A 12080-nucleotide genomic window follows, 5' to 3' on the forward strand; every position below is an offset into this window, starting at 1 on the left:
TCACGTTTTATTTTATCTCCATGTTTTCAGTCTCCAGGATATGGTGACCAAGTATCATAAACGCAAGAATAAAAAGTGAGATTAAATGTTCCCGCATACTTATTGAATTACTCCTTAACCGCAGCATGCATTAAGTATCCAAACCTTCCCTTAAAAAAAAGCATATTTTCTACAAATATTCCTGGTCTCCATCATAACTGCATGGTTATTTTTCTGACCCAGACGAAATGCATGTCCATTAATTTAACCCTTTACCATGCTCAAATACAGTTTTACTCTGAATGCCAAACCTGTGTTTTTCTTGCAGTTTCCTTTTCCAATATCTTAACCATTAACGCTGTTCTGCTGATGTCCTCATCCAGAGGCTAATAATAAATAGTGTGTGTATGTTATACACATTGCTTTAGTGGATTGACTATTTGCGGTCTTCTATTTCTCCAGATCCCCATGCTGCGTTTATTTCTAGTATTTCCAATGGGAAAACCTCCCCTGGCAGAATTCATGGATCACATGGAAACAAACACATACTCTGATTTCAATATGGCTAACAAGCACTTAACATGGAGTGTAGCCACTGGCCATTCATTTTAATTCTGGATGTGGTATTTTTTAGCTTTTAAGGGGTTGTCCATCCTTAGGCTTCAAGTCTGCCGGTGCCAGCATTAGGAGTGGTGGGCATGTGACCCCAAGTATGTGATTTTCATACATGCAGTCACGTGCCGACTAGACGTGAGAGGCCTTGCACAATGCAAGTGTTTTGAGCAAGGCTGGGCACGTCTAGTTGGAGTGTGGCCAGAAGTATGCAAACCGCATATTTGCAGTCACATGGCTTTTAAAAAAAAAAAAAGGGCTGAATGATTTCCTCAGTACACATAACATTGTGGCTTACGGATAATTTACTGACCAAAAATGTATAATTGGTGGAGAAAGGTTGAACTTTCTCCATCAATAGTCTTTTTTCAACCTATGTAACTATATATCGGTCTTCTGACTCGTATATAATTTGGACTAGAGCTTTTGCTAAAATGAAGCTATAAATCCTATCAACTGGAAACTTTGCAGATGGGAATGGGGATAGTAACACAGCATATCCAGCACATCCAAAACAGATCTTGAGCACATAGCACACTAACGGGCCATGTAAAGACCCCAATCGGTGAGATTGGTGAATTTGCAGTCATTGCCTATCAGTTGTTCTGACTGGTGCCAGCGCCCCCCATTCAGTCCTGACTACCTTGGAAGGACAGAATATGTGTGTCAATGTGACGTACAGTAGATCTTTGACTTGCCTACAACCATTCCCTGTTGTTGTTTGCGTTGGTGTCAGAAGATTGTGATTCAGAATTCCCAGCCATAACCTGGAGTCTGGTCTGTGCGTCGCGTCCCTAGACACCGAAAAGCCAAATGCTGGCGAATAAATAGCTTATTGCTACTAATGTCTAGTACCTGTTCTCTGACATGCTTTCCATTTGAGCAGAGATCCCGCCGCTATCCCGGGAGACCTTTCTCTGCTTCCTCAGTTGTGTTGGTAGATGGGAGGGCGCAGTGTAGAGAAAAGAGGGGAAAGACGTGAGGGAGTTAATGGGTGAGGAAAGGTGCTGTTTATACCATTACCCAGCCAAGCAGGAAAGAAATTATTTCCATCTACCCGTTGCCTTTCCCTTCACACATAATGAGAGCAGGGGGCTCTTCTGTATTCAGACCGTGTCACAAGAAACTGCTTTAAGCATGCAGGGAATAGATTCAGCAAAGCTCCACGGCAGTGTCGAAAATCAGATCAACGCCGTGCTGGGGTGGGGAGAAGAGGGTGACGGATGTATCTGTGTGCCGGGAGGAGGCGGTAATTTATACCACGGCTGCATGTGTCAAGCGGATTTACAAGTTTTGTTTGGTCCCCGTGTAGGTGTAAGTCAAATGGGAAGCGATTCTGGCCCCTGGCTCCACCGTTCTCACTTTAAACACACTATTTACCTGGTCCATCAAATTGTTATTCATCTCCAAGGAGTGAGCCGTTAAACAAGGCCAATTCTTTAGCTACCATCGCTCTGCTCCCTCACTTGGGGGCGCTGTTATTATTCCAAAGTAGAAGTCTCGGACGTTTTTTTTTTTTTTTTTGCTTTTAGCGTTTTTGTGAGATTGAGTCTTTTTTTTTTCCATCACAAGCTTTAGAGACCTCCAGAAACTAACAAACATTTTTAACTTAAATAAACTCTGTCAAGGATGGCGGAGTTTTAGATTTTTACAGTAAAACCCGTATGTAAGCAATGAGCTATTGGGTAAACCAGATTCCATTACAGAACTGTAAAGCGCCAGAGAGATCTTGAAGATCTATTTTCTTCTTCTGATAAAATAAAATAAAAAAAAAATATGGAAAAATAAAATCTTTAATTTAGAACGGACCAGTCAAATACACAAAAAAATGGCCAATTCTTCCTAAACTGATGTCTTTTTCAGGTCACTTCATTGCACACAACAATGTTCTTATTAAGGGTTGTGTGCAATTTAAAAGCAGAAAAGCAAATTGTTAAATCGATAATACCTTTAACATTTTCACTGTGCAGGTGATTAGGGGACAATCGGGCACCTTCATGATGGCCATTCAGAGAACTGGCCACCCACGTAATGTAAGGACGACTAGTCTATCAGAATGAGAGGCAGCTCCTAGAAAGGGTCATCCCTCTATGATGTCCGTATACCCTAATTGTGCACATGGACAGGATGTTTTGTCATGAAATGTCCTTTTTAAACATTTTCTTTTCTGATAGATCAGGACATGGAAGAAGTGAAAGGATGAGTCTGTAGAGTGTTTTCGTAAAATCTATGGCCCACTATTGTGAATTGTGACTAGTCCTGGCTGAAGTAAGATTTGTGACGTAGGGAACGCCGCTGCTCATCACGCCCCCATCCCATCCCAGATTCTCCCACTTTGTCAGAGCTGGGCAGAAAATGCCAAAAGTTAAAAAGTGTGAGCTCAGCCTCGAATTGTGCCAAAAAATGTGACTTTTCAAAGCCTTTAACACCAGAATACTGTTGAAAAAGCCTTGATGAATTGTCCCCAATGTTTTTTTTTCTAATACAATTTTGTTTTGTCATCTCAAAGCATCAAAAAAAAGTACGGCAACTATGCAAATGGTCTTGATTAAAAAATGTCCTATCATTACATACCTCCATGGCAACTGACAACCACCAAACTCGGAAATCTCAATTTTGCAGTTACATTCCATCCATTCTTTACTTTTTGCTTACCTATTGGACATGTATACTAACAAGATGTAGAGTAGAGATTAAAAGGAGTATGGATGTAAAATTGTACTGTGTAGGGTTGTTGTCTTCATGTAAAGTGCAATAAAACTATTAATCCGTTTTTCTGAGACCCCCCACCATTATACATTACAGCAGAAGTGCTCCGCTTACACACAATCTCACGTAGAGTGTAGAATGGGCCCCGTTGGAAAACCTATCTTTGCTTGCTCATGCATTAGCTGCCCCTATAATTTGAGCTATTGGTGGGATTCTTGGGACCATACCCTCCAGTCATCAGCAAGGCTTTACAGATATAGTATAACATATCAAAAATGTCTTAAAAGTTTTGTTACACTTTAAAAGTTAGAGAGACATTTGACTTACGGTAATTTACCCCTTGATATTTAATTTATATGTTCATCTTAAAAATAGTCATTCACATAAGATGTGTTTTTTTTATGCTTATACCACATTAAAGGGAATTAGTCAGCAGGTTTTGCTATGTAATCTGAGGACAGCAAGGGGCTGAGACAGTGATTTCATCAATGTGTCACTTTTGGGTTGTGTTCTGTTGTTTCAAGTGTTTTATCACCAGGAGATGTACACAGAAATCTGTGGTGTGGGCGGGGTTAGCTTTCTGAGCTCTGCTTCATACTACATCTAAAAAATCTGATTGTGTCACAACAGCTGCACCCAGTAAACTAAGCGATTCATCGTTGGAATCCGGGTCTCTTTTCCTACATTATCAGATGATGTAGCAAAAACCTGATGACCAATTCCAGGAACTCCACGTATGAAGCTCATCTCATGCATATAATGTCAATAACTTCCAGATTGAGCTTCTTGTAATGTATCAACCTCAAAAGATCAATAAGATTGCTGTTGGCCGATCGACGGTTCGGTCGTGATCTCTCTCGACAACTCTATACGCAAGAGCTCTCCTGTGTTCTCTACGAAAGCTCTGCTGCCTGTCTCTTCTGGCGCCAACTTTTCTTGTCCAAAACAAAAGGACCGTCAGTCTGAAGTCGGATATAAAGATCTTTATTTCCTACAACATCATCTGGGTAGAGTCTGGAGGTCTTCTTACACATTAGATTGTCGGACGAAATCGTCTACATCGGTGGGTACAGCCTACATTTGGCTGATGTGTATGGTGGCCTTAAGAGCTTACACTCCAACTGCTGCCTGACCCAGAAGTGCGGTTTGGTGGTCCGGCTTTTACCTGTAGTGAAAACCTGATGGCAATTACAAGACGTTCCTTCCACTTTCCGTAGCTTTCCATCCCGAGACGCTGCCTTCACTCCACCTGCCTTCATTTGGACAGTCTACCATTCAGCCAGGTTTGATTATTTCTTTAAGAGTATGTGCACACGTTCAGGTTTTTTCGCGTTTTTTCGCTATAAAAACGCATTACAAACTGCAGACATATGCATCCTATCATTTAGAATGCATTCTGCAATTTTTGTGCACAGGATGCGTTTTTTTCCGTAAAAAAAAAGGAATTGCGGTAAAAAAAGCAGCATGTTCATTAATTTTGCAGATTTTTCGCGTTTTTCCCGCTATTCTATGCATTGGGAAAAAACGCACAAAAACCGCGTCAAAAAACGCGAAAAACAACGCATGCGGATTTCTGGCAGAAATGTCTGGGTTTTATCAGGAAATTTCTGAAGGAAAATCCTGACGTGTGCACATACCCTAAAAGTGTCATTTATTTCAGATGCTCCCATGTTTTAAAGTTTTTTTTCACGTATCCCTAAAGATACCTCCCTGGTGGATAGTGCCAGCTGCACGTGTGATGATGATGAAGACGTCTGCTGATGACACATTGCCGTGACAGCCGCCTTTTAATAAACTCAGCGCTGGGAATTAGTTTTCTTTACGTAGCATCACTAAATATTATGTAACGCTACCCTGGATGAAATATCCCGTCTCGCGCACAGCCGATCCTGCCGCCCAGCCTTCTGCTCTAGTCATCTCCAATATGGATGCCAGGCCAGAAATGCTGAAATATTTATTGATTTTAAATTATTGTAACAGGCGAGTCGGCTTAAATTACCCGTGATGCTTTCAGGTTTGCCGGCAGATGCCTGAGTGAGCCTGTCTCCACACTGCAATTGGCATTCACATTTGATGCTAAACCTTTACCAGACGGTTATAATGATACAAATAGATTTTCAGTGCAGCGAAGTCTTACGGACGGCAACATAACGCAGCTTACTAGAGAAGCGCAGTTCTCGAAACAAAATTTATTTTCATTGAGATGGACACTTTTGCACCTTACCAGGGCGATCTTTAAAAAATAATCAAAGGAGCATGTTGCGTGCTTTTTCGAACGCCGCCGTTCAAGCAAGCACCACCACCCCAGTGGTTTGTCCTGGAATTGCAAGAGATGATGCACCTCTGTCCGTAACATGACCCTGCAGTCAGTAGCCACAGCAGTAGGGTGACTGAAGGGACAGGATATCATCACTTCTAATTTTGTCAGAAACCACCAAAAATTACACAAAATTTTTAACCGATACATTGCATGTTCCTGTTTTTCACTGATCCTAAGCTAGAGCCTGAATTAAAGTTCAGAGCTGCAGTTAAATTTCTCCAAGTTTCAGGGGTGAAATCGCTTAATATTACTTGCTGGCATTAAGCTTCCTGTAATGATTTGCCTTCTAGGAATAGTAATCTTTACCACAGTACAGAATCTTATGTCAGAAACATAACTGCTGCGCTAGGTTACAGGGACTTGGCCAATGGCAGACAGAAGAATTTTGAATGCAGCTCCGGGTTATAACATAAACTGTAACTTAGAATCGATGCAAGATAACTAATACAATGTACAGTAATTAAAAAGTTCTTTAGCTTTCTGCTACTGGGTGAAAATGAACTTATTTCCTCCAGGAAGCCGCCAGCTTTCAGTCGCATGAGAGGTGCAGGGAACGATTACAGTCGCTCACTCACTATGCTGTGAGCAGTGGCTGTAAGCATGCCCCGTTACTTTGATTGACAGCTCACTCTGCGCATATGTGCTGCAGAGCCATATGTCAATCAAAAGGACAGGGCGGACTTACAAACGGCGCTCACAGTATAGTGAGTGATGAACTTTAATCGCTCCCTGCACCTCTCTTATGACTGAAAGCCGGCAGACTCCTGGGAGGAAAGGAGTTAACTCTCTCCCTGTAGCCACACATTTAGGAAGGGAGGCGGACAGCATGGTAACACAATTTACCTGCAGATTAAAATCACATTGAACAAGTCGGATGTGTACTCTAGGAATATGCATATGTAATGATATTAGTGCATTACAGCTTTGGCTATAATTTCATTTTATCTGAATGATAGCTGGAATGGCTTGTGTCCGTAGGGACCAGTATTTTATGTAAATGAGTTGTCACATTTAGATTTACTTCACAAATTAAAATAGGTCGAACCAGGCGCTAGAAAATGTCTAAAATCTACAAACTGAAAGTGCAATACTTTACGAGCGACTTTTTGTTTTCCTTTTTTTTTTTTTAATCAACATCTAAACTTTACAAACCTAAAAATTATTTTTTTGCTGCTAACTTTTTATGTTCCTTTGTACTATAGCTAACCCTGTAAAGACCATTTTTGGCATGTGTCGATCTCCTGGTTACCCGATTTAATCCTATTTACTGGAACAACTAATTGGTGTCTTGCTTTTTGGCAGTGATGGAGACTCTGACGCAGACTCTGAACTTGATGACCGAGTGGATGGAGTAAAGTCATGGCTGTCCAAAAACAAAAGCTCTTCCAAAGCCTACTCAGATGACGGTAGTTTAAAGAGCTCTAGGTCAGTACACATTATTATTGTGTTTTAATATTTGAAGAGTTAAATTTTACATTTTTGTACAAATAGGAGAAAAAAAAATTTCAGCATTTCTTGTGCATTTAGTAGATGAGACTCGCCAGGTCTATGGCGTGCAAAAAAATGGCGGCTCTAATACGGAACATCCGTATTGCATCCTGTTTTTATGGATGCTTTGCCATTGTTACCCAAGAAAACTGCATTTGATCACGAACATCTTAAAATGTTGCTGCAAACATACAGATGCCACATGGACATAAAACTGATGTCACATTGATGAAACTCAAGCTTTCCGGATGAAAATCAGATTATTTTTCATTTGGGTTTCTGACCCCTACTTATAGTGAAGCTCCACCTTTGGCTGTCATTAGCTCTCTAGTTAGTAAATAATCTAGCATAGTTTTATAAATCTTAAATTTTTTTTCAAAAGGTTGTTCCATCTTATAAAGTGACTAGCTATTGAACCCGTTCTATGCCTGGGTGGCAAGCATTTATATTGATATGTGGTCTCCATCCTGGTATGTGCTGCTTCCATCCTGCGCTCTAATCTTGTCATGTGCTGCTACCATCTTGCACACCCCATAGGCAGACTCTGTAGTATAAAACAGCACCCCATAGGCAGACCCTGTAGTATAAGACAGCACCCTATAGGCAGACCCTGTAGTATAAGGCAGCACCCCACAGGCAGACGCTTTAGTATAAGGCAGCACCCCCCACAGGCAGACTCTGTAGTATAAGGCAGCGCCCCCCCCCCCCCCCCGCAGCAAACCCCCCCACAGGCAGACTCTGTAGTATAAGGCAGCATACCATCCACACAGGCAGACTCTGTAATGTAAGGCAGCCCCCATAAAGAAAAACAATAAGTACTCATCTCTCTTCTTCCTGGTTGCTGCTCTGCCGCAGAATGTAACTGTATCGGCGCGCTGTGAACGCCAATACAGTTGCAGTATCTCCTGGGCCACAATTGCGCAGTCTATAAAGACTTCGGACGGAGTGACGCTCCCACCATTATATTATAGATGGCATGTTGCTGGGATATGCTATGACCTTATGATCAGTGGAGGTCCATCCTCATAGCTTTACTCATAATGGATGGCCTACAGCTACGACTTAGCTTCTGCGTGTAGCTGTGCTCCCGGCCACCAAATTGTCCACCTAGCCTCATTTGCTTGAATTGGGCAGTGCTGCATTTCTTTTCATTCTCTGGATTATGCTGGTCCTAAAGCAGTGTTCTTCCAACTCTGGTCCTCAAGACCCACCAACAGTTCATGTTTTAAAGATTTCCTTAGTATTGCCCAGGTGATAATTGCAGTACCTTGACAGGCAAGAATTCCATCACCTGTGCAATACTGAGGAAATCCTGAAAATATGACCTGTTGGTGGCTTTTGAGGACAGAAGTTGGAAACACTGCTTGTAGAGAATGAAATCTCCACGATTATGAAGTGATGGTACAAAATACCAGATATAAATACCCTTTCACGTTTCAGCTTATAGTTTTCAAGTTACTAATTTGACAATACAATTTCTTTCTGCAGTTCAATTCATTAACAGATGTATTAGGTGTATTTTTATACTCGTCAGACCATTAATATGTTCATGTGTTAATGAGTTTTGCTGAAGGATTTATTCAGGTATGCAAGCAATCATCAGAATAAATGAATAAATAATGAATGAAAATGTACTAAAAAAAGTTACATTTTTCTTACCACAAAGCCAATGTTAAAAAAAAAAATGGAGCTTCAGTTTATAGTGTAAGTGGACTTTTTCCTGATAGACACATATCGGAACCTTTGATCTGTTGGGTTTCGAGTGCTGAAACCTCAACCAATTGCTTGCTAAAATAAGGGAGCAGAAGTGCTGTTCTCTTAGACTTGAGACTGTCTTAATTGGTCGTCAGAGTCCATCTTATGTCTCGAAGGTGAATGCTTTTTTCATTTTACAGTTGGTGGAGGTCTCGACCCCCGACCCCCATGGATCAAAACATCTAACATGTCTCCTCTTAATTGTTAATTTGTTGGCATTTGTTCAGAAATTACGGATTGAGAGTCTAGTGCTGCTTATTTGGATGCATTTTTATATATTTCTAATCGCAGATACTGAGCAACTTGGTCAAATACAGAAAATTTTATTTTCATCTCTGCACTGTTGCAAACACTGCAGTTGTAATTTTGTGAAGCAGGCAATAAAAGCAGAAGACTTCTTCAAGAAGCATGTTTATTTCAGTTGTATCCCTCTGCTGAGGGTCATCAGCAAATAGTCTGCGTCATTAAGCACAAAACCAATCACAATTTATAACTTGGGGTACTCTCTAGCCAGCTTGAATCATTCTACACATTAGTCATTTCCAAGCAATTAGCAACGGGCCACAGCATCGAAGCTCAAACAACATTGTCCCCAAACTAATTTTTCTTGGTGCAGTGTTAAAATCTTGGGCAGAGATTATGATCTCTTTATTTCATTATCTAACCAAATAAGTAAGGTAATTATGGAGTCGTGCTGGAGGTCTGAGTGACCTCACACCCACACCTCAGCACTCATTTGCCCAGGTAAGGTATTCTTTCTGTAGAACAGGTGGATGAGTTTTCCATTTAGAAGATTTTTTTTTGTCTTTATAATCTTTCACTTGAGAAATGTTCCACATGAATACCGTGTATGTTGGCAGATGTTGCGCATAATCTTGTGCAAAAAGATGACTAGGACTTTGCATCTCACTGGTTTTAAGGCGTACACGGTACAATTTTTTATCCTGTCTACTTTAATTTCATTTAATTTTGTTGTTTCTACTCCATGCTCTTGTTCTGTCATACATTTTCCAAATTTTTATATTGTTTCTTAACTGTTTCTGTCTTCTTCTCTTTTCATGACATTTTAACATGCATCAAACTTCCACTCTTTCACACAACTAAAGACCTAGTCAGAGTACAGAAATGAAGGAGGGAAAAGAACTAAAGCCTGCCAAACAAGTCAAAGAGGTGGATGACAGGCCAGTGTCAGTAATGAGCTCTCTCAGTTATAGAAAAAGGGTAAACATTAAGGACTCTATAGCTGGCAAAGGCGATGTGGATTCTTTGTTTTCCACTCTGAAAGATAGATCGGAGTCCCCGGATAGGTCATTTAGAAGGGTTCAGAAAGATTCTTCTGGAAGTGCCCTTGATGATACAATGTCTGTAACTTCGTGGAGAAAATCTCAAGGTAGTGAAGACCTGGATGATCGGGCATCACTGGTGTCTCAAGCATTTACTGAAGCATCTAGTCGAGCAAGAAAGGGACTTGACAAGCGATGGTCCATTGCAAGCCCAGAGTTTGATAAAGTGTCAGTCGTTTCCAGTCGCCTCTCCAACAGGCGGACTTTAGAAGATGAAGATGAAACAAAATCCTCATTGAGCTTTGGTATTACTAGTCCACCTAGTCTAAGACGTAGCACCTCTAAACTAGATGAACCACGTAACGGCTTGTCAGCCTTAAGTCCTTCACTCAGTAGGCGTTCAGACTTTGGATTAGAAAGTCCAACATTGGCCAACCGCTCTGACACTCGTTTGTCTGTGGCCCGAAGTACACTAGATGATTTTGATGATTCCGTTAGCATTGGGTTTAGTGATACTAGGTCTTTGTATAGTCAGCACTCCTCTGGACGTAGTTTTTCAGTACCTCCCCAGGCTAGAACACCTGGAGGAGAAGACATTGCACTAGAAAGTAGAGATCCTCAGCCTGTTTCACACCGCAACTACTTAGATCCAGACCTTGAGGCTGCCATCAATGAAGTTCTGAGCTACAAACCTATTAAGTTTAAGAGGAAAAGTCTTGATCCTGATTCAGAGGAGGATGATGACACAAAAAGTGTAAGAAGTATTAAGAGCTTACATACAGAAAAAGGTGAGTCATCTTCTGGTCTCAAAAGGTCCGCATCTGCTGTAGACTTCTCCAGGGCTTCCAGCAGACGAAGTAGAGTTCGAAAGAGTAGTTCTTGCTCTAGTTCTGAGGAGGAACGTAAAAAGAAGAGCTCTAAAAAACGTTCTAAGAAGTCCAAAAAGAAATCAAAGAAGAAACAAACTGAATCATCCTCCTCATCATCATCCTCAGAATCCAATTCCTCCTCAGGCTCTACAGTATCTTACCGTAGTGGAAGCAGTGTGAAAAAGGGGCCTAAAAATAAGGACATAGAAGAGGAAGAAGAGCCTCCAGAAGACAACAAAGATGGAAAAAGCGGCAAACTGGCAAAAAAAGAAGATAAGAAAAGGAAGAAAAAAGTAGACAGTCTGATGATGAAATATTTATACCGGCCGGAAAGTGATTAAGGCAGTAGGTGTTTGCCTGTGAGTGCACCTTCAATAGCATGCCCTGCACGGAGTGGATTACTAACTTTCATTTGTGGTGTTTTGAGAACTGGCATTAACAAAGTGTGTCGTCACTTTTTATACTCGTTCTTTATATTCCTTTTTTGTAGTTGGCGGAATATATCCAACATTGTGATCTACTGGGTGGTTGAGAATTTGGTTAAATTGTAATACATTTTGGATTATATTTGCATATATACAAAGATTTAATCCATTTGTAGTACATTGAGAGAGCTGAAAATACCTGTGCTGGATCGACTGTAGTCCTCAAGTATGTACAAGAGATGATAACTGGGGACACCAGTCAACCTGGCACTGCAAAATATGCCCTAAAAAGGCAGCTAAAAACACTTTATCATTTAACCTACTTTGTCTATTTTTCATACTAAATTATATTCTTGTGTGTAGAATTTTATCTGATATTGCCAGGGAGATACCCACAATGACTTACCCAAGTTTAAGATCTTTAAAGTTTTGTGCTTGTACCGCTATACCAGTATCCGTAAGAAGAATACCATAGCGATTTTAAGAGAAGATCAGAGTGACTGTGCATATTGTGTCAACCCTGGAAATACATTCCCATGAATGATAAGCACTGATCTGTCTTAAAGGCTGTTCTGTTAATCTGTGCAGCTACTACACCCCCCATGAGTGACCTTAATCCTTCCCGCGCTGAAGTAAGAGA

The 12080-nt window shown here is 40.9% G+C and overlaps 2 protein-coding genes across 9 annotated transcripts in view; both read left to right on the plus strand.

Moving 5' to 3' along the window:
- MYO18A (myosin XVIIIA) overlaps positions 1 to 12080 on the plus strand; it is a 420009-nt gene that overhangs the window by 384638 nt on the left and 23291 nt on the right. For 5 of the 8 annotated variants that reach the window (XM_069761190.1, XM_069761193.1, XM_069761194.1 and 2 more), the window contains 2 exons: positions 31 to 75; positions 6923 to 7045. In XM_069761190.1, coding sequence (XP_069617291.1) covers positions 31 to 75; positions 6923 to 7045 — 168 coding nt within the window. The remainder of the gene's footprint in view (positions 1 to 30; positions 76 to 6922; positions 7046 to 12080) is intronic. The other 3 variants (XM_069761191.1, XM_069761197.1, XM_069761198.1) reach the window with 1 other exon arrangement.
- LOC138672806 (uncharacterized) lies at positions 9933 to 11390 on the plus strand. The gene has a single exon (XM_069761199.1). The coding sequence runs from the start codon at positions 9989 to 9991 to the stop codon at positions 11354 to 11356; it is 1368 nt and encodes a 455-aa protein (XP_069617300.1). The 5' UTR covers positions 9933 to 9988; the 3' UTR covers positions 11357 to 11390.

This window comes from Ranitomeya imitator, chromosome 3 (genome assembly GCF_032444005.1).
Source record: "Ranitomeya imitator isolate aRanImi1 chromosome 3, aRanImi1.pri, whole genome shotgun sequence".
NCBI classification, from domain to species: domain Eukaryota; kingdom Metazoa; phylum Chordata; class Amphibia; order Anura; family Dendrobatidae; genus Ranitomeya; species Ranitomeya imitator.

Coding starts and splice junctions, on each gene's coding strand:
- LOC138672806 (XM_069761199.1), top strand. CDS start 9,989: ATGAAGGAGGGAAAAGAACTAAAGCCTGCCAAACAAGTCAAAGAGGTG.